Below are 22040 nucleotides of genomic sequence, written 5' to 3' on the forward strand. Positions count from 1 at the left end.
TACTGACAAAAGTTTAGAGGATGAACATTTTGGAGCTTCAGGCATCATCAGCCATTTATACAAAATCATGCAGCATGGACCAATTTTATTATTTATAACTTTACTCTAACAACTGCTGCATCAGTGTATTCTGTTTGTATTTTGTAAGAGTTAGCCTACTGCCACAACAGCAGCTGCGTGAAGGACGATGACAGTGCTGGTATGTTGATGTTGAGCAGGTATAATGTTCACCATCTTAGATTAGCGTGTTAGCATGCCGACCTTTGCTAATTATCACTTAACACAGTTGAGGCTTAGCAGTTATTATCATGAACCTAAAGTATCGCATGCAAAGTCACGGGATCATAAGCGTTATTACAATTAATATGGAGGGGGAAATAAACCTGTGCACCAGTTGTCATGGCAACCCATCCGGCGGTTGTTGAGACACAAATGTTAACCTCATGGTGGCGCTAGATTTAAAAAGTCTGTGGCTCACCAACGTCAGTCAGGATCAGCTTCGACCTGCTGCTGGTGCTGGATGGAGAGCCGGAGGTTTCCCAGAGTTTAGAACACGGCGTCCTCTGGGGAACGTCTGTAGAAACTTTCTTGGCAGCCCATCCAATAGTTGTTGAGACGTTTCAGCCTGGACCAAAGTGGTGGACCGACACAGACAGACGTTGCCTGTCCCAGAGTCTGGGACAGGCAACGTCTGGGCATCAAAACCAGTTGTTTATAGATGTGACAGCCAACTTGTCAGCCAATGGGGGGGCGGGGATAGTCAGGGTCTGGTTAGGACCAGAATATATTCAACGTGTCCGTACAGCCGAGCGCTCCTCGACAGTCCACCACAGGCTTATCTCTCACAGCTGCCAGTGGCATTTAGCTACAGAGAGAGGGCGCCACTGAGCCACTGAGCCACTGAGCCTTCAAGTTCTTAAAGCAAATGGGATCTCAGTCTGTACCACCTTTGTTTCCTAAACACTCAACTGTCTGCACAAGGAACCTCTGAATGAATCCTGTTCGAGGGCTCAGATCTTTAGTTTCTCAGGTTTCATCTGACGTTTTGCTTTTATTCCTTTTGCTCGATCACGGTGTAAAAACTTTGACTAATGATCATTTTCTGAAGCCATAATAAATGTGCAGGGTCGATCAGTTCTGACGGTGATGCTTTCTGTTTTTCCTTTATTAAAGAACAGTGACTTTAACCTCGAGATCAGCTCTGTGAACAGTTTGTCACACGTTAGCGTCACACTGGGAACGGCCAGGCGGACCTCTAATGGGTCATTTCCAGCCTTTTTAGCGTTTTGTTTCCAAAACAATGGAATGTAATTTTGTAACTGTACGCTGAATTAACAAAAGAAAACAATGTAAAACCAAAATACCTGAACGCATCTGCTGCTTGTTTATTGTATTCAATGACACGAACAGGCCAATGAGTCAGTTTCTGGTAAACAGCTTTAAGGGGTTTTTGGGGGGCAGCTGTAAGCCCCTTTCTTCAGTGTGCTGGCATGATGGTGTCATATTTGAAAATCACAAGTCAAAGCCACAGCAGCAAGTTTAACATTTGAGAAGGGTTGTTGGTTTGGTGACGTGCGGGTCACAGGATGTCTGCACATCTGGATTAAAGGTTTTTGGACGGTTTTCTGTGTTACATAAAACCCTTAAACAGCCCTTAAGTGACGAGATTTCACTGTGCAGCAGGTCCTAAATACAAGCTGAAATATAGTCAGTGAAATGTTCACCTAGATGTTTAAAACTATGACATAGCCCCGTTTTTATTTAAATGTAAATACGTCTTTTAACCAATGACTCATCGCGTCGCTGCTTGCTCAGTGAAAGCCATGTCAGAAAGACCTAACAGGAGGGAGTTCCCTGTGGCTGACAAAGTGAAGTGGAATGAGGAAACTCCTGTTTCATCAGCTATAAATAGCAGCTACAACAGTCAGCTAAAAAAACACACATTATGTACTTTGTTTGGATTCCAAAATATATCTGATGTCAAGCTACGGTTTTTCCTCTCCACTCAGTGATTCAAGGTCATGTTAAAGCAGCAACTGTAAATGTAAATGTTAATATAAATATATCAAGTAAATGTAAATGTGTAGAGTGACGAACCCTGTTTCCACAGTTACCCTCAGCTCTGTGGGCACTTTAGTCTATTTTGGATCATTCTTTTGGTTTTCTGCCTTGCAACTGTGCTCTTATCAAGCTCATCAAGCTGCGATGAACCCGCTGAACGCCGCCTGCTCAGCAGCGAACAGTCAGAGAGCAGCTGCTGAACGTAGCGGAGCATCTAGCAGCTGAAGAGCCAGATGTTTCCCTCAGCAGCTGCTGGAGACCAAACACAGAGCTGACGGAGAGAGAAGACCGGACCGACCTTCATCAGGCGACACAAACACGCCTCCAGTGAGATGATGATAATGATGATGATAACGTTGCTCTGTGTCTGCTGGGTATGTAAATTAGCTTTGCTAACATGTTAGCCATAACATAATATGCCAATGTACTCAAAGTATTGAAATAGGTACCAAGAGCTTGCTCAGACTCTCAGTCTTGTTGGCTTAAATATTTACTGATTTAAATCCAAATTGACTTCTTAAGTTCTGTTTGTCTTCAGTCAACGTGACACAATGAAGCATCGGAGATTATAGTTCCCGATACTGAAAACATTTCATTTTAATATCCGTACAGAAACTCAGGGCCAGCCTGGAAACACCTTCCACAAATAGGTCAGGACAATGTAAACATGGGGGCAGAGAGTAGAAGGTCTGTGTAGCATCCACGTCTGAGGAGGAAGGACACATGCCATCATTACCATGATACAAACACTATCCAGTCTACTAAACACTGGCATGTATTTCACTGTTCGCTCGAGGCCTTTCAGTAGCATGACGGTTTAGGTTACATTATTGCCAAAAAACAATCCTACAGACATATTCACGCTAACAGAAACCAAAGAAACACGACTGCACAAAGGAGGGCTTTCACTTGAGTTGTGATATGCAGATTTTTACAGCCAAGAAGAGAGTGATTCAGTAATGAAGTGAAACTCTCGCTCACCATCAGTGGCAGATCAGTAGCAGGTTTGTTTTTAAAGAGGAAATGAAACAAAACGCCAATATGTACTTTAACACCATGATTAACTGTCTCCACTGTGACCTTCACATGAGATTAATGTTTAAACATCGGTGGTGGAAAAGGCCAGCTGCTCTCATCCTTTATTTAAGTAAATGTAGGACAAATTATAGTATTATCAAAAGTACTAACTGCGCAGAAATGTAATGGAACTAAATTTGCTGAAAGATAGTTTTTATTTGTTTGTAATATTCTCTGTTAATAACTTAATATCGTCAGTGTTTATTGGTAAATAACAAATGTTTGTTGTTTAAATGCTCCGAACCAACGAGATGATGCACGAAAGCTGTAGAGAAGCAAATAGCGCATGAAACAAGAACGTCCGTGTGTCCAGAACGTGGTCTGAACTCAGATGGATCCATTTTTATTGATGCTAATATCGATACTCAAGACTTACTTCTGACACTTTATGTGGTGGCGGGATGGAGACGGATAACTTTCTGAAACACTTGTTCTCCACACTTCCCTCACATGTGACTGAACTAACGAACCAATCAGAAGCTAGGAGGACTTACAGAGAGGTGAATGTGAGGAAAAACACTGTGGTAGAATCCGCAGATTATTGTAAAGTTGCTGATGAAAATATGCAAACATGTTTATAAACTGTGCAAACATAAATATATGTGTAGTAAACCTTACATTCATATGGCTTTGAATGGTTTAAACTGTAACAATGCATCATAATGTATAAGATGATTATATGTTTTTATATAAAATCTTTGATCTGCACTCAGTTTGACTGTTATCAAGCCAATCAATAGGCACTGCCATCACATATAAGTCTCAGTAGGCCCTTAATGGCCCATATGGATGGAACCGATCATTAGTAAATGATTAGTAACTAAGAGATGTAGAAGTATAAATCAGCATAAAATGGAAAGTAAAGTAAAATTCCCTCAAAACTGTACTGAAGTATAATATTTAACTAAATGTATTGAGTTACTTTCACTGTCAAATATGAGTTGTTTTAAATTAGCACACACACAGTGAACTACATTCTGCAGAGGGTTTATTTAAAATAAAATAAAAAACATAAAGACAGGAGGGTGGGAAGCGTCTGCTGTGTGTACTGGCACTGCCAATATCTGTGCCACCGTTTCTTTTCCCACGCTCTGCAGTTTATCAGTAAAAACAGGAACTCGGTCAGTCCGAGAATAGTTTCCCCCTAAGTGAACTTTCTGTAGTGCTGACGCCCGCGGGCAGCCGACTGTTTTGTTTACTGTAACCTTGGTGATGGCTGATGTCATCAAGTTGGGCCAATAAGAGTGGAAAGGGGGGCGGGAGACTACAACAAGCAGGCGTGGCCCAGAGGGGCGTTACATAACAGATTCAGCAGCTGATACACAGAGAGGCAGAGAGGTGAGATTACACTGTTTTATAATCTAAAAACTAAAGTCTGATGTAGTTTTTAGTTCAGAATCTCGTGAATATTTGATCATTTCTGTCCTGTTTCTTTGTTCACCTTTTATATCAACCGCTGGTACGTTTGTTTACCTCTGATCCTGTTGGGTTGCACTTCCTGTGTGATGATGACATCAGTGTACGAGACATCAGCGTCGACTCGACCTGCAGCACAACACGTCTCTCTGTTACACGCCAGCTGGGTTTCAACATTTAAATCTACTGAAACAGAAAACCCAAAAATCCGCAAGAAGTACACCTGTGTCCCTTGCGGTTGGAAGTTTTTGGACAATAAACCAAAGATGCGAAATAGAAATAGTGTAAACATGGTTCTGTTTCTGTCAACCATCTATGGAACAGCTTGGTGTTAGTTTGCAGTGCACGTTGTCATTGTTTGTGCATGAAAAGCTTGTTATTATCTATGGTCATCAATTACTTCTATAGAGTAAAACAACTGTCAAACAACTTTAATTTAATCAATTGCAACTTCCCAAACTTCATCTGATGAATAAAAATAATACATTTGAGAAATTTTTGTTTGTTTGTGTTGTTTTTTTCATTCAGGAAGTATAAATAAGACAACTAAAGTAATGTATGTTTTCAAATAATCCACAGACACAAAAATCTAATTCTTGAAGACAACATCTGTACGCGTCTCACATAGCAACATCAGTAATGTTTCTGTCTAAAAAAAAAGGTCTTCAAACCCCTCTGTGACTCCGAGTGTGGACACTGCAGTACGGAGCCCCAGGGGTCAATAAATAAATTCACGATTAAGAGAACAGACTGGTAAACAGTGCACATGGACTGTTGGTGGGCTACCAGTCGCACTGAACAGCTGAAGGGCTGGTTTGGCTGATGACAGGCCGCAGTTTACATCCAGCGGGGCTGAGGTCATGAGTCTGAATCCTGTTTACCAATCCGTGCGCTCGCTTTATTAATCCATTCACGCACATTTCCATGTCAATATTTATTTTTCCTATCATATAACCCCTGTAGGGCTCCGTACTGCGGCCTGTGAGATATCATCTACACAACAACAGCAAACATCAGAAATAGATTTACCTGAATGAAGACTTTTGTATTTTTCCATCTTCAAATGTCCGCCTCTTGGCTCCAGATCATATCTTAGACCTTGTAATCCCTCATGAACCTTCACGTAGTTTGAGATCTTCGGGCAGGGGTCTCCTGTCTGTTCCTGAGTCCAGGATGGAAACTAAGGGGGGCAGAGCTTCTGGAACAACTTGTCCGAAGAAATTAGGCCGTCTGAGTCAGTGTCTTCTTTTATCAGAATCAGAATCAGAAATACTTTATTGATCCCCGAAGGGAAACTCTTTGTTTCAGCAGCTCGTCTTTACGTCAGAGCACACAGGAGAAAGTACTAGCAAACAATATGAAACACTATAATACAGGTCAGAAAGTAAATTAAGTACCAGGTGGGTATAAGTATAAAATAAAATAAGTGTGAAGTACCAAGTGGGTTTACCGGTTGATGATGATAATACAGTATAATAATACAATGTAATAATATAAGTAATAAGTAATAAGCAGTGGTGCATGTACTGTCGAGTTAAGTGCAGCTTATTGAGATTATTAAGATATTGCACAGCAGTAATGGAGGTATGAATAATATCAATATCCATAAATAGGAAAAACTAACATAGAAAAACTAATATTGCACAATTATTTCAAGTATTGCAGAGATGTTAATGCTCAATGTCCAGTTTAGTGACCTAGGGTCATACAGACTGACACTTAGAGGGAGGAGTTAAAGAGTCTGATGGCCACAGGCAGGAATGACTTCCTGTGGCGCTCTGTGGTGCATTGTGGGGGGATGAGTCTTCCGCTGAAGGTGCTCCTTTGTTTGACCAGCGCGTCATGGAGCTCTCAAGTCTCGTCTCAAAACACATTTTTATCTGAAAGCAGATCCTGATTTTACCTGAACTGTTTATTTTATTGATTTTGTGTATTTTATTTCTTTATATCTCGTCATTCACTGTGGTGTTTTATTTCTCTTGTTGTGAAGCACTTTGTACTTTGTTCTATAAATAAAGTTTTATTATTATTATTTAATACCTGTATTAATCTGTTGCATCAGTAATGACGATATAATAATGATGATGTTTCACCTTAATGCAACATGGATGCTGCGACACAGATAAACACCGGATCATTTCACATTCAGTTTTATTTTGAATGACTTGTAGGGACGTGTCCGTTGCCCCTCATGTCTGGTGCACTGTAGTTTACCGTAGTCTCCCCACAGTTTCTGGGAACTCCCAAGAGTTCCCATTAGTGAAGAAAGTAGAGAGTAAAGCTACATCACTACAAATGATAGATACGTTTAGAAATCATTGTCTACCACGATTTTATTCATGAAAAATGTGTTAATTTTCTTCACTTACAAAGATATTCATTGTTATTAGTCAGTTTGCACCAAACTTGCATCTTTAAAGTCCCGAAAGAGAAGTGGAAAGACGTGAGGCAAAATAGCTTTAGGGTCAAAGGCCAGTTACGTTAATTTAAACCATGTTTGGTTTGTAAATAAAGTCTAATTTACGCATGATTTTATCTGAGTTAACACCCTCTCAGACTAGCTGTATGAATTTAGGATTTGACTTGGTGGTTTGCTCTTAACTAAAGTGAAAGAGCACAGAACAATTAAAAAGGAGAAGTCAAGTCAAATGATTTAATAAAGCACATTTTAAAAAAAACAGCCCGTGTTGGACAAACAGAGCGGGCGGTTCAAATCACAAATGAAATAAAAACACAAAATCAAAACACCCACACAATAAAATACCATGGAAGCAGTAAATATGGTCCCATGATCGAAACTAGTCATGGAAGCTAAGACCCGCCCTCTGATTGGATTTGCGTCATTGCGTCAGCACGTCGACGTGGGGTTTAAAGGACGCTCAGTTACCACACGCAGTCTACAGTCGCCTAGAATCAGTCCAGCGCGCAACAGGTGGTAGTTTTCTATTATATATATAGATATATATATATATCTATATATATATATAATGCGGTCGTTCGCTCAGAAACGGGATAATTCAACAGTTTTCATGGAATTCACTGAGAGGAAGACTCACTGTGTTGCATCGCGTAGACCAGATGTCCCCGTCTCGGGGTCTGGTCCTTCAGTTCTGCAGGAGGAAGGACTGCTTCCTCGGTCCCTTGGGGAAAGGGAAGTGCAGCCTCTGTAGACCTGTTCAATGCGGAGTCATTAAAGGAACTCTGTCTTATTTCCACCGGAGCTTTCGCTGCACTCCCGGATCAGACGAGGTGTCTACGAATAATAAAGCGGCCGGTTCGCTCAGTAACGAGACAATTCAACAGCAGCAGCTTTCATGGGGTTCACTGAGAGGAAGCCGGATCATCCTAAAACCTGATCCACCTCAAAAGCAGCTCCATGTGCCGTCAAACAGCAGCAGGGACTCTGGACCCAGATTGCACGTTATTTTTACATTATTCCCAGCGTATCAAAACGCGGAAAATAAAGTCCTGAGGTTTGTATTGTCGATACTTTAAGTTGTCATCAATAACCGGTGATGCATTTCTCGTTGAATGTTCTGATTGTTTGGCATAATTATATGTTAATAGGATGTTATATTATAGGCTGTTATCGGCGCTGTCGGTTCCCTTTGACTTGCAGTTTTGATAATAAAGTTTCTTACAAGAAAAAAAAGTGTGTGAGGAAGAAGGGACACATTGTGAAGTTGACGGAAATAGCTATTCACAAGGTTTGGTGTTATTTGTTGTTGCTGTTGTTTTTAAACTCTGTCTAAACAGCTACTCCTGCTCATATCAAGGCAAGTGGGCGGGTCTCGCTCTCATGAGTTAAGACTTCTTGCCACTTGGTGGATTTATTCCAGCCTGTGTGAAGCTGAATGTTTGTTTTCATTTGGATGGTGGAGAGTTGAAGCACTGGCGCCATCTTGTGACAGAAACACATGACTGCAGCTTAGCATTAGCAGCTACCAGTCAGGAAGTGCTCTGGTCAGCTGTGTGTGATGAGCAGGAGAATAAATACAAAGGAGTGTTGTAATGACTGCAGACAGACTGTAGATGTTTCCTCTCAGACATGTGACGACTGAACTTTGACCTCGTGTGTTTCTGACTCTTCACCTCTGTCTCCTCTCACAGGAGAAGATGACCTGCAGCATCCTGCTGCTCATCACCCTGACCTCCTGCGTCTGTGGTTCGTTTCCACCTGCAGGTTATTATCCAGAAAGAGAAAAGACTAAATACTCTTTCAGCCTTCAGACCTCCATCTTTAAATCTGTCAGTGAAAACATCTGCAGGACTCTTTATAGAAAGTAGACAGTCCTTATTAAAATCAGGAAGATCCTTTATCTTCAAGTTTTGCTTGAGTTATATTTATTGTTGGTATCATGCAGCTTTTTTTACTGAAGTATCTCTGAACGTTTTGTTTACCAGCCTCCCAGCTTTGATATGAATACATCAACATCTCTAGATGGAGTTTAAAGGCTCACATGTTAAAGTTGTCCCTTTGTCTGGTCCTCACTTTCCCTCTCTGTCTCCTCAGCAGGAACATTTGTAGTGAATGTGACACAGAGCTCCTATCAGGCAGAGGAGAACGAGGACATCACACTGGAATGGACGTTCACAACCAAACCTGACAGTTCAAACTCCCTTTATATCTACTGTGAACTGATTACTGATCTCAAGGCCTCAGTCCTGTATCATCTACAGGAAGGTGTTGAGGTCCCAGAGTCTCAGGATGGACAGTTTGCGGTACGAGTCCAGTGTGACAGAGACGTCCTCAGAGAAGGACAACTCAGACTTCATGTGTCCAGACTCAGGACTGAGGACTCAGGCCTGTACCAGTGTGAAGTGAGCACAACTTATGGTGGCAGCGTTGGTAAAAGCAGACTCACTGTCACTGGTAAGTTGATTCAGTAGAACTCAAAAGTAAAAAATGGACTGAGAGTCTAAGAATCTTAGTTTATCCAGTTAGCATGCTAACATTTGCTAATTAGCACTAAACAGGAACTGTAGCTGAGCTACCTTTAGTTTGCAGAACGTCTGAAAACGTCCATCATAATTACCTGGAGCCAAACAGTCTTCCTCCTTCAATCTTCAAACTGCTTGTTGTGTCCGACCAACAGTAGTAAATAATGATGAAGTTGAAGTGTTACCATGGCAACCACTGATGCAGAATAGGGTTATATTTAGTGTTTCTTTTTCTCTTTTCAGTCTGTTTGCTTGTTTTGTTTTCTGTCTCAGTAAAACGTTTCCACTTCAATCACCCACATGTTATTTGATGTCCTTCACAGCAGCTGCTGATGAGCCCAAACCTCAGAGACCAACAGTGAGACCACAACCAGAGAGTCGGGGGAGGATCGGCCTCTGTGCTGGGCTGGGACTGACAGCTGCAGCTCTGCTGGCTGTCTCTGCCGGACTCTGCTTTGCCTTCGGTCTCTGTTTTACTAAATCTACTGATAAGAGAGGAAACGTTTCTGCAGCCGTATATAGATGTTGAGTTTTTCAGAGAAACACTCCATCAGGACTAACAAGACTCTGTCTGGAGGACCCCCTTTCTATCAGAATCAGTCAGAGCACCGGTTCAAGACCTGAGCCATAAAACCAACAGACAGACTCCGAGACTCTCTCCCTCCAACGTCTGTTTTAATGTCAGAAAACCTACTTGTGACATGAAATGCACATTGTTCTGTGTTAAATGATGTTCGAGTTACTTTGCGGTCGAGATTAAGGTATTACAGAAGTAATAATTATACTTGGCAGCGTTTGGTGTCAAACAGCATCAATCATGACGTTTTAGGGAAATTGCTCCTAAAATCCCATTAGATTTTGTGCAAAGACAAGACATCTGAACAGTCAGTGTCTGAGCAGCGTGGCTGCCTCCATTTCTTGCGATGTTGCTCGTCCTGTTGCTTCATTAGCAGCTACATCCACCAGCTTTATCTGACGGAGGACCTCGCCTCCCTGAACACCAAAGATGGAGCTGTTGGCAGCCGGATGGGAGCTTCGTGGCACCAGCGACCCCTGCCTGAGCTGAGAAGCCTGTCTACAGGCTGCACAGCCATCCTGCCGTCATCCTGAAGTGTTAACGGGGACGTTCAAAGGTCTTATCATAAACAGCAGAAACAATGTTTCTTCACTCTTTAGTTTGAAAGATTTCTAAACAGACGTTTTTAGAGGAATCATAATTTACTACTAATGGACACTGTTACAATGTACTGCACTGTCCTAATGTTCTGTTTATACATTACAAACAGTATAAAAGTATATATTTATATATTTGTGTGTGTGTGTGTGTGTGTGTGTGTGTGTGTGTAGATATTTACAAACATGCTGATGAACATGATGATCTCTGATGACTGTTTTTATTTTTAAAGCTACACAATAGTTTAGCAGCTTAGTGTAACATACAACCAGTGGTGGAAAGTAACTAAGTACATTTGTTGTATATATACAGCGGTGTGCAAAAGTGTTTGTCCCCTTCCTGATTTCTTTTTTGCATGTTTGTCACACTTAAATGTTTCAGATCATCAAACAAATTTAAATATTAGTCAAAGATAACACAAGTAAACACAAAATGCAGTTTTTAAATGAAGGTTGTTATTATTAAGGGAAAACAAAATCCAAACCTACATGGCCCTGTGTGAAATAGTGATTGCCCCCTAAACCTAATAACTGGCTGCTCCACCCTTAGCAGCAACAACTGCAATCAAGCGCTTGCGATAACTTGCAATGAGTCTTTTACAGCGCTGTGGAGGAATTTTGGCCCCCTCATCTGTGCAGAATTGTTGTAATTCAGCCACATTTGGAGGGTTTTTGAGCATGAACTGCCTTTTTAAGGTCATGCCACAGCATCTCAATAGGATTCAGGTCAGGACTTTGACTAGGCCACTCCAGAGTCTTCATTTGATGATCAAATCTTTTAAAATTTGCTGTGTTCGTGTAGTTTTCCATAGAACATTAAATGCGTGAAAATAAGAAACTAAAGAAGCACAACAGAAATATGATGGTTGAGCTGAAAATATGTTTTACATCAAATGACAGGAGAAGAAACATTTACTTGCATTTCAGGTATAAAATTTAAGTTTTCCATTGCAACATGAGGAACAAAGCATTTGAGACTAGTGCCACAGATTAGTGACGGTCAGTTTTTCTTGTTACACTGATCTCACCCTCGTCTGGAACAGGCTCCCAGACCAACCAGTGAGAGTCACCAGTGCATTGATCAATATAATTTTTTCTCTTCTAGTCCTGATATTAATGTTTATTGCAATGTCTGGATAACCTGCTGCTGTAAAACAAGAATTTCCCAGTTTGGGATCAATAAAAGTAAGAGCCTATCTATCTATCTAGATATCCAGCACTCTGTGGTGTTGGACGAGTGCTTATACCTCTGCACCATCTGTTCCACATTTTAAATTCCCCATTCAGTTTTTGCATTTCACCTACACTATATCAAAAGTATATTTTAATCTTAAATCCTGAACATTCTGGTCTTTGTTTTATTGATACTTTGGGATTTCATTTCACAACAACAGAAAAAAAGCTCTGAAAGTAACTTCACATAAAACAAGGAAAAATAATTAAATGTGACTTACTGTTCTTGATCAGTGTGATAATAATGAACAGCAAAGCAACAAGTGCAAAAGGAATGGCGATGATCCAAATCGAGTCAAAAGAGGACAGAACCGTGAAGTGATCCGCTGAAATAATAAACACACAGAACAGCATGACATTTTAAATCAAACTAGGCCTCGGCAGTTTAAAACTGTCAATATGAAGAATAATTGATATAGAAATCTTTCCTACCTGGAACATGGATGTGTGTCTCTCTGGCCTGGTTGATGTTCTGCTGTTGGACTCTACAGATGAAGTTGTTGCCGTGTCCCTTCACCACAGTCACTCTGCTGCTGACAGTATAGAGGTCATCAGGACCTCTGACGGTCTCTGTAGGTCCAGCAGAGAAGAGCGTTCCCTCACCGTGCAGCCAGAACACCTCAGGCTCTGGATACCAGCCTGCAGACTCACACTGTAACACTGCACTTCCACTCTTATTTAAGGTAACCTCTATGATGGGCGTGGAGACAGCACCTGAGGATAAGAAGAGGAATTTAGAACAGTGGGTCCAGATCAAACACTTCAGCAAATAAGACATGTCACTGATTTGTATCATTGTTAAACTAAAAAAAAAAGTTGACAACTTAACTTTTCCCACCAAAACATCTTGAAACCTTTGCAAACATGTTGAATGTATTTACTACGTCATAAAACATTTGTCTTCTTCTCTGCCACCTTTTATAGCAAATCATCACCATCAGCTGTTATTATGTGGAGTTTAAAGGCACCCTGTGGTGTTCTTGACCTCTGTAAGTGCTGTGAAGCAATGTTTTTATCAGTGGGTCCCTGTTTGGTTTATCTTGTGCAGGTGACACGATGCACAATGTTGCCATTGGTTTCACATTTTTCAATGTAAATTTCATTTACAATGTTTTTCAAGGTTGATTTTACTCCGACTTTGTATTTTGAAGTGTTCGTCTTTTCTTTGTTTTCTTAGTTTGATCATGGCTGCTTACTTCTAACACAAAGTTGCATTACTGATCTTTGCGGTTAGTAGAAATGTGTAATTCATCATCCTCGTGCTCGTGGCAGCAAGTCTCACTCACCAACAGTGAGTTGGATGGAAGCTTCCTCGTGTATTGATGGAAGGAAACAAAAGTATTTTCCTGCATCAGAGATTTTCACCCTGAAGATTTTCATGGAGACGTTTCCATTCGTCAGTTCCTCCACAAACAGTCTTGTACGATTATGATAAGATGGATTTTGAAGCTGATACAACAGTCGTCCATCTTGGTGAACATGGATGTACTCTGGGTCCAAACCAGGTTTGGTCCACACCACTGTCTCAGAACTGGCACTGATGGGAGGTTCAAGGTAACACCGCAGAATGACATCATCACCAACCAGGGCCACGATTGGTTGATGTGAACAAATCAACTCTAACAGCGCTGTAAGGAAAATGAAAGAAAAACAAGAAACAGCAGCTTAGTTATAATTCATCAAAATGAAATTTTAAATTCTAAAAATAATAAATAATTTAGTAAAGTTTTCAGAGCTGCATTAAAAACGATGAACGGTAAAATGAAATCATGCTAACACACTAAACTAAGATGGTGAGCAAGGTAAAATTATACCTGCTACAAATCATTGTCATTGTGAGCATGTTAGCATATGGCATTAGCATTAACCTCCAGTTTAGATTGTTGGCCCCGCCTTGATTAATTGCACCTGTGTCTCGTTGTCTCCCCTACCTAAGTGTATTTAGTCCGGGTTTTTTCTTTTGTTCAGTGTCAGTTCGTTGTCATTATCATTTGGCATCAGCAGTGGTATGTGGTTTAAATGTCAGGTGTCCCAGCCTTGTTTCCTGCGCTTCTCCTGAATCTCTTGGATTTATTTCTGCATTTGCTTGGACCTCGCCTGGATTTTTGGATTTCATTTATCGCCTGTCTTGGACTGCCCTCCCGATTTGGACCTCTGCCTGCCTGTCTATATGTGTAAGCCTTTCCCTGCAATAAATTAATGAACTGCATCTGCTCTGCCTCCAAGTCTACATTTGGGTCCTATTCCTTGTGTTCCCAGCTCCCTTGCGTGACATCCACATGACAAGTATATCCTCACAGAGCTACCAGTGTGGCTGCAGACTTATGTAATGACGAGAATTTTTTAATAAATGTGTTATATTGCCAATAAATGAATGCATTCATTTTGATCTGAATGATTACAATGTCATCGATTTTTTTTCATCGCCTCTTCTGACGAAGTCGTCGTTACAGAAATGGACTCCTTTTTTGTTTTGGTCAGAAGCTGACTTGTGTCTTCTGCTTTCCGACACATGCACACATCAGTGTGTGAGCGGAGTGTTTTGCATGGAAATTACCTCCAAAAGGCTGCATCAGAAGAACAAGGAAATGCAACCCAATGAAGGTCCTGAAGGACTCTCCATGGTTGGACTCATGGTTTGGATGCAGCATCCTGGACTCCTGAAGATTAAAAAAGAGAGTTTAAAAAAGACTCAAGTCTTAGTCTGGTTGTTTTCATAAAAATTACACAAAACATGTCTTTACTTACTGGAAAATTAGGTAGTAATTCTAGATTTGATTTTAGTTTTTGTTTAGTTATACTTTCTTCTTTCTGTCTTAGTGCTCTGAAAGTGTTTCGCTCCTGATCAGATGTGACTTCCTGTTGAAACTGACTAAACCACACAGTTCACAGACGAAACGTCTGTATAGAATCAGACAGAACATTCACAAATGTATTTCGTGATTTATGTATTAATGGCACACAAAAATATGTATCGTTGTATATGAGGATAAAATATATATGTATTGAAAAGTATTTGAATTTTTATCAAAAACATAGTTCGATGTTACATTTTTATACAAACTGGTGAACCTGCATTTACAAACTGCTTGTCATTTGTGAACTTGTGTAGGTGTTTTGAGACTTGTCATGGCTCAACTAACAAATGCATTTTTTGCAAAAGGGAATTGTCCTATCAGATGTCCTTGTTTTCAGCCATTTACGTGAAATGAGGTATATTTATAGATTGTACCAGTGTGATATGTTATATTTTCTGCTCCTGATGTGACTTCCTGTTTTGAACTGAACAAAAACAAACGTTTCATGCACGTTTTGTGACTTCCTAACAGCGCATCTATGCAGACTGTGGAAATCCCTGACAGTCTAATAATGCCTTAAATGTCCATGAAGGGAATCGCTTGTGTTTAATGTTTTTTCTTTCTTAATCTAAACGTATCCCTTGAAGCTTGAAGCTGGTGCTCCTCACTGTCACACCAGCTTATATATCGTTCGGAGAGTTAAACGATCTTCTCATCACTACAAAAGATTCAGTGGTTGCATGAGCTCATAATTCATATTCATATATATTTCGGCAGTAAAAAAGGAGCCGTGGCTGTAGGCAGTCACCAAACCACTGTGAGGCATATGAGGGGGGAGGACGTAATCTTTCAAAACTTAAAAACGCATTAGAGAAGGAGATCTGTTAACAGTTTGTGTACCAAATACACTGAATAGGCACTGACTAACAACAGTGGTTATACTGAAATTTTTTGATTGGCTCTCACATGTTAATGTATCAATAATGTCACAGAAAATTAACTAGGCTATTATTTAAAAGAACTGACCTTTAACTGCTAATAGTAGCCATCTTTATCCTTAAATTTGATTTTTGATTAAATTAGTAAAATACTGAATTATGTCTATCACTATTTACCAGATGGAGTTCAGAGTTTCCTTCAAATGGTTCGTATAAACATTTTTTACAGTATAAAAATACAGGCACACTTTTACATGTGTGAAAAATCCACAATGTCCAAGTAACAATGCAAGTCCACTTTAAAAGAAAACATAGAGAATTAGTTTTTAAGTCCATGAAATAATCTGGACATTGTTTTAACAGTCAAAGATTATGAAATTATGACACATCCAACATTTAACATGCAAGTTTTAAGCAACTCTTACCTGCTGTATGACGACTGCAAACTCTCTGTGATGTTGTGTTGCTCTCGCCTGACATGCAATGAGGAAGTATGAGTATGTTACTTTATAAGGTTTCATACGTACCAACCACAAACATCAACCCATCTCCACCTCTGAGTTTGTTTGTTTCATGATTGATGTGCCATACTAACGAGCTGCTCAAAAGCCCGGCCTGTATTTTTTTTTTACCACAGCATATGTAACTGAAGCTTGACTTATAAGCCGTTTGTTACAGTAGTTTTCATATAAAGTTTAGCCCTGTTCATGCTGTGTTTACAAACATCTTCCTGCAGGAACAAATAAGGTTATATAGGAGGAGATAAAGAAAGGGACAGGATTCAAAAAGAATTAAGAAAGATCAGTCTGGGAGAAAAAGGATTTGTTGAACTTTGTCTCAACTTTGCAGAGTTTGTACAGCTTCTTTTTCTATTGAAGCTGTGTGATCAGATACATTTCACCTCGCTGAAGCAGAACGGACTTTTCCCTGCTTGTATAACGACTCATCTCGTTTCATATGAAGTATTTCTCATGTCTCTGATGATGTTTGTAATTAAGAACTCTGCCTCTTTCACATGAACTCTCTTGTAGCTGGACTGTTAAACCCAGAGTTAACTGAGCCAGTTCATAAGCAGCTTTATGATAAACCGGCTTTGTGATACAACTTTGTAAGAGCGAGCATCCACGATTGTCAGTGTTCAGTGACACCAGATACCTAAAGAGACTTGATCTGTGAGACGACAAGGCCCCGGCTTCAAAAAAGCTGTTTACAGGAGGGGAGGTCGTAAAGCCAGTCGTCCTCTTTCTTGTCAAACAGCATGCAGCATCCAATGAGCTTGTTTCTCACAGTGGAATACTGCATTATCACAATATTACAAGAGTACATTCAAAAAGCGCAGTATTAAAGGTCCAGTATGTAACATTTAGGAGGAGCTATTGGCAGAAAGTATGTTTTCATTAGTGTATAATTACCTGAAAATAAGAATCGTTGTGTTTTCATTACCTTAGAAAGAGCCGTTTCTATCTACAGAGGGAGCGGGTCCCCTTACACGGAGGCCGCCATGTTGCACCGCCATGTTTCTACAGTAGCCCAGAACGGACAAACCAAAAACTGGCTCTAGAGAGGGCCTTTCACGTTTTTGGCCACCGTAGTTTCTCCTACAGACTTGGAAGGGGAGGGTGAGGCGAGCGGTATTCAAATGGTTGCAACTGCAATTTCAACGCTAGATGCCACTAAATCCTCCACACTGGACCGTTTAGTCAATTGTATAAGTTGAAAGTACCTGTTTGCTTTATAATCAATATCAAGATCAGCTTTATGGACCAGCTGTGTTGACACATACCGTACAAGGAATTTGACTCCAGTTCTCAGTAGCTTTCAATATACAAAAAAAAGTGCAGAGGACAAATACAGACATACAGTTAAACAAAAAGCTCAGCTTAACAAATACAAGCAAACTTATAACAAACTAGTAACAGACACGTAGCTGTGATGTCCAGGTGTGAGTTGGACGACAAACTATCTTTATACGGGTCAGATTGTTACTATAGATACACATAGAAAAGGCATGTCACTGCTGGAATAAATACTGTATAAAAAGTAGAAGAAGTGGGTTGATGTGCATTTATAAAGAGAACATGTTGTCGTCCTGTTTGGTGGCCGATCCAAAGAAAAGTGTGAGAAGTTTATCAAAAGCTCCCGTGTCTCGTCTGTACAGAGACTCAGAAAGAGTCTACAGCAGCGCTGGCAGTTCTGTGAGGCTGCACCAGCATCACTTCCTGATACTTTCTGTTCTGTCTGTCTTGTGGTGGTACATTTCAGCGGTCTGTGTTTCCCCTCTTGAGTTTAGATCGACCAGCATTTCTCTCACCTAGAGTCAAGGTGCGTCAACCTCTCTCTGAGTTTGTTTATGAGAAGGGATCCACACGAGACCTACCAATGTCTTTTATAAGTATTTATTTCTACACAAACAAACAATACAGATATATCTGATAAAACAAACAATACAGATATATCTGGAGACACAACATGCTCACCGTCTTAAAGCTACGGCTCCCCAGTTGTGTCTGAAGTTTAAGGCACAAAGCAGTTGATTATATGTTAAAGCCACACCCGATCACAAAACATTCAGTATTTTTCCACAGCTTGTTCTCTCAGTGCACCTCTGTGGTCCTCCTCCTTGGTTTGTACCTTCCACCACTTTCTCTTATCTAACTGTTAGTTAGTTGCAGTCTATGGTGCGGCTACAGCTGCTGGCCTGAGAAGTTGCATGAGTTAGACTACACAGGGAAAAACATCTTACATACAGGGTGTGCACGGCACAAGCTATCGGTCATAATATCACAGCCCAGTGTGAATTCCACACTAGTGAGAAACACAACAGGTCGTTTGTCACTTCAGATTCATGGTTCAAGGACACCAGCGTTGACTGTTGATAGAGGACAGGATGCAAACCCTGCTGTCAAATCAAATGCTTTGTATCAACTGACAACCAATGCTGCCTTTTTTCTTTAAGGGGTAACACTCATTACTCAGTTTTTCACACTGCCTTCCTGTTAGCTACAGAGTTGCATGTCTATAAATCTTAGGACCATAGCACTTTGCTTACATGACACTCAGTGGGCCCCTTAGATCTTCAGTCACATGCTTGTAGCTGTAGAATAAGAGTGAAACAGCGTTTATCCATTACTTTAAGAGAAGGAAAGAAATAGTGATAGTATCTTGAAATTTAAAAAATCAAAACGATACCTTAGCCTCCATTTTCGTACTGTGATTACAGCACACAGCAAGACACGATAATCCTGGAGCCAAGACACATTTCACGTGTGTCACTGTGGTTTAATTCCTGGCTGCCTTTCTAACTACAGGACTCTGTAGATCAGTGTGTAGGTCAGGAGCTACTAATGAGTAAATGGTCCACATTAGTCCGAATAAAACTGCTTTGGGAATTGTGACCTCTAGTGGCATTTATGTCATTTGTGCAGGACTCAACATCTGAGAATAGATTAAACCACAGTAACTGTAATTTATATGGTTAAAGTAAAGTACAGTACCGTTAGCAAACTCAACAACCTGACATTGGCACTGAAAATAAAAGAAGCAGCTAACGCTGAATCTGGAGGGTATTAATCAGTTTGCTAATATTTGGGATAATAGTTTGGAATCATTTGTTGAAGTTAAAGTTGATGAAGTTGAGTTGTGTCCTTTAACTTCCAGTGCACATAATGGTGTTATTCATGTGCTCCGTGCAAACAGCTGTCCATGCAGTCCTGCAGCAAAGTGTTGTTTTAAACATTAAACTGCCTTTCTCATTTCATATGTGCTATACGACGGGTTCCCTGGAATGGAGGCAGTTCTGCTCAAGAAATGAAAATTCATACAAGTAAATGAAGACAATGAAGACATTTTAGTGTTCTCAAGTCAACCTGTCTGGGTCGGCTTTTCTAAATACTATATATGTTTCTAAAATCAACAGACTCTGTAAATCTTAACCATATCAAACACAACATCTGTCTCCACCTCTGACTAGAATCTGTAGGTTTGAATTCGTTTTATGTTTTTGCTTAAAGGGGCCTGTCCTTGTTTTCCTGCTACTGATTTTCCGCCTTACGTTTCTTACCTGTGTTTCTGACCTGCTGCCTGTTTCTGACCTGCTGCCTGTTTCTGACCTGCTGCCTGTTTCTGCTGCCTGTTTCTGACCTGCTGCCTGTTTCTGCTGCCTGTTTCTGACCTGTTGCCTGTTTCTGCCCTGCTGCCTGTTTCTTTTGGATTTGTTTGCTTGTTTGGACTGCCTTCTCGTGCCTGACTGTGAGTCTGTTAATATGAACACTGATTTAGTAAATCCCTTTTGGTGCCTCAGTGTCTGCATTTGGGTCCTCAGTCATGTTGTCTTGTACACACATCTGTGACAGATGGTGCTGAGGCTGCTATAGACTGTCCATAACTGTTTTTATATTATCTGTATGTTTGACCATATCTATTATTCGTTTGCATATAGAGCTTGCATTGACTACATTTATACATTGTGTATAAAGAGGAAAGTAGGAAAGCTTCTGATTTTGTCAGTATAGACTCTTAGCATATAAACAAGAAGAAGGTGGGGAAGTAGTTACTTTCCCTTTTGCAGTGACACTGAAGGTAAATTAACTTAAAATTGTTGGTTCAGACCTCATTAAGGGTTAAACAAGGAGATGTTTTGTCTCCCACTTTGTATAAATGACATGTGCATTTAAATGGTTAGACTGTGGTTTAAAGGAAACCATGTTGAGTATTTTGCCTGTCAGAAAGGCTGTTGTGCCCTCTTGTGGTTGAACTGAAACATTGCAGTGTGGACTCCAGCAGATCAGCTCTCCTTAACTATCCAAAACTCAAACTACCTCTGACCCATCTGATTGATTCAGGTATAAATGATCTTATTAGCTACTTATACGTAGTATTTATTCAGCTAACCATGACTGTAAAAAGCACCAGTGGTGGAAGAAGTTTTCACATCCTTTATTTCAGTAAAAGTACTGACACCACACTGTGAAAATACTCCACTACAAGAACAAGTCCTGCATTCAAAACCTTACTTGAGTCAAAGTATCAAAGTATTATCAGCAAAATGTACTTAAAGCATGACAGTAAAAGTCGTCCCTGTGCAGTAAAATACTGTGCAGTGTTTTATTATATCTGATGTTTCTGGATTAATATTCCTGCTGCATTAATGTGTGTGTTGCATTTTACTGCTGCAGATGTTTGAGGTTGAGCTAAAAATAATTAAAGCTGCAGTAAAAAGTACAATATTTCCCTCTGAGATGCACTGCATACAATCAATAATATCCATTTCAATATGTTTAACTACCAGATGAAATAATACACTTATTTTCTTCTTCTTCTTCCTCTGTGCCATAGAGCTCCATTGTCATCCAAAAACTATTAAAAACACATCAACAGTTGCACTGGAGACAAGTTACTTAGCTTGACTTTTTTCCTTAAGAGAGATTAAATAATCTCCATTAGTTTGTTTTAAAGTCACATTGTATGATAAAATGAGGAGAACTTTAGATAAAAGACAATTACTCCCCTGGAACACCTGGATTTTTAATATTTTACCTCTCTGTGTACTTTATCACTTGGCACTTCATATTGGTTTAGTATTCCTGTATGAATTATATTGAATTATTTATGCTGTGTTTTTGCAAAACTTTGTATTTAACTTGTTAAAACTTAATAAAGATTTATAAAAATAAAAAAAAGTAAAGGTGTAAGACTCCCTCTGCTGGTGGTTACAGTCCTCTCCTGTGGCAGTTTGCTCCATGACTGAAGACACACGAGGTAATAAATGTATGTGGTCGAGTTGGTGTTACTATCATTAACTATGTGGATGCTGTTGTAAAGATTTAGTATTTCAGGACCGGAGCTTTCGCTGCACTCAGACAAAGTGTCTACGAATAAAAATGCGGTCAACGTACCACACCATGTATTTTCATGGTGACTGAATTAAATTCAGGTTTGTTTGCAGTTACATTCTCGTTCCTTTACATTCAGAGCTGTTTATATTCCAGATTTACCGATGCAGCATGTTTATCTGAGCTGCAGAGATCGCAATGTGTTTATGTCCTGGGCCAAATTCACAAAGCCGAGTAAGGGGCAACTTCGGAAATAAAGGAGCCTGTCAGTGCTACATTTAACCTGACCTGCGATTGTGGATATTCACCATGCCGTTTCACTTTGCTGGCTGCTGTGAAACTTGCACCAGCCCCGTATCAAGGCTCTTTGCAATTAGGCGTGTCCGACACGGGGGGTTGGAGCAGTGGACTCAGAGGAGCTTGAGGCCCGACAGCAGCTGAGTTAGAGGGGGGATGAGCAGGAGCCGGTGTGTCGAGTCTGTTAAAGAACAGATTCAGTTTGTTGGCCCTGACCAAGCTGCCTTCAACTCCTCTGCTGCCAGTCAGTCTGAAGCCAGTGATGCTCTTCATGC

The 22040-nt window shown here is 40.3% G+C and overlaps 3 protein-coding genes and 1 long non-coding RNA gene across 8 annotated transcripts in view; 2 read left to right on the top strand and 2 right to left on the bottom strand.

Annotated features, from left to right (window-relative positions):
- LOC122870258 (low affinity immunoglobulin gamma Fc region receptor III-like) overlaps positions 1-22040 on the top strand; it is a 1099642-nt gene that overhangs the window by 574482 nt on the left and 503120 nt on the right. The gene's annotated exons all lie outside the window — the stretch shown is intronic.
- The window catches only part of LOC122870702 (butyrophilin subfamily 3 member A3-like), a 36788-nt gene that overhangs the window by 6157 nt on the left and 8591 nt on the right, over positions 1-22040 (bottom strand). The window contains exons 3-7 of the mRNA XM_044185064.1: positions 14459-14561; positions 13188-13529; positions 12334-12615; positions 12123-12227; positions 479-613 (exon numbers count right to left, since the gene is read on the bottom strand). Coding sequence (XP_044040999.1) covers positions 479-613; positions 12123-12227; positions 12334-12615; positions 13188-13529; positions 14459-14561 — 967 coding nt within the window. The remainder of the gene's footprint in view (positions 1-478; positions 614-12122; positions 12228-12333; positions 12616-13187; positions 13530-14458; positions 14562-22040) is intronic.
- Positions 2644-5127, bottom strand: LOC122870357. Its single transcript, XR_006376564.1, has 2 exons — positions 4612-5127; positions 2644-2767 (listed from the first exon to the last, which is right to left on the bottom strand). It is a non-coding gene; the product is annotated as an uncharacterized LOC122870357 (long non-coding RNA).
- LOC122870207 lies at positions 7433-11872 on the top strand. 5 transcript variants are annotated; one of them, XM_044184201.1, is made up of 4 exons: positions 7433-7709; positions 8668-8719; positions 9071-9427; positions 9819-11872. In XM_044184201.1, the coding sequence occupies exons 1-4, from the start codon at positions 7542-7544 to the stop codon at positions 10022-10024; spliced, it is 783 nt and encodes a 260-aa protein (XP_044040136.1). In that variant the 5' UTR covers positions 7433-7541; the 3' UTR covers positions 10025-11872. The 5 variants fall into 5 exon arrangements, with proteins under 5 accessions (XP_044040136.1, XP_044040134.1, XP_044040135.1 ...); XM_044184199.1 differs by having other exon boundaries at positions 7435-7709; positions 8668-8737; XM_044184200.1 differs by having other exon boundaries at positions 7436-7709; positions 9068-9427.

Source organism: Siniperca chuatsi, linkage group LG22, assembly GCF_020085105.1.
Source record: "Siniperca chuatsi isolate FFG_IHB_CAS linkage group LG22, ASM2008510v1, whole genome shotgun sequence".
Taxonomy (NCBI): Eukaryota; Metazoa; Chordata; class Actinopteri; order Centrarchiformes; family Sinipercidae; genus Siniperca; species Siniperca chuatsi.

What these genes read in the sequence shown, in the direction of transcription:
- LOC122870207 (XM_044184197.1), top strand. Translation starts at nt 7,633, where the DNA reads ATGTCCCCGTCTCGGGGTCTGGTCCTTCAGTTCTGCAGGAGGAAGGAC. An exon ending in TGGTTCGTTTCCACCTGCAG is followed by an intron (nt 8,738 to 9,067) that starts GTTATTATCCAG and finishes CTGTCTCCTCAG; the next exon opens with CAGGAACATTTGTAGTGAAT. An exon ending in AAGCAGACTCACTGTCACTG is followed by an intron (nt 9,428 to 9,818) that starts GTAAGTTGATTC and finishes TGTCCTTCACAG; the next exon opens with CAGCTGCTGATGAGCCCAAA.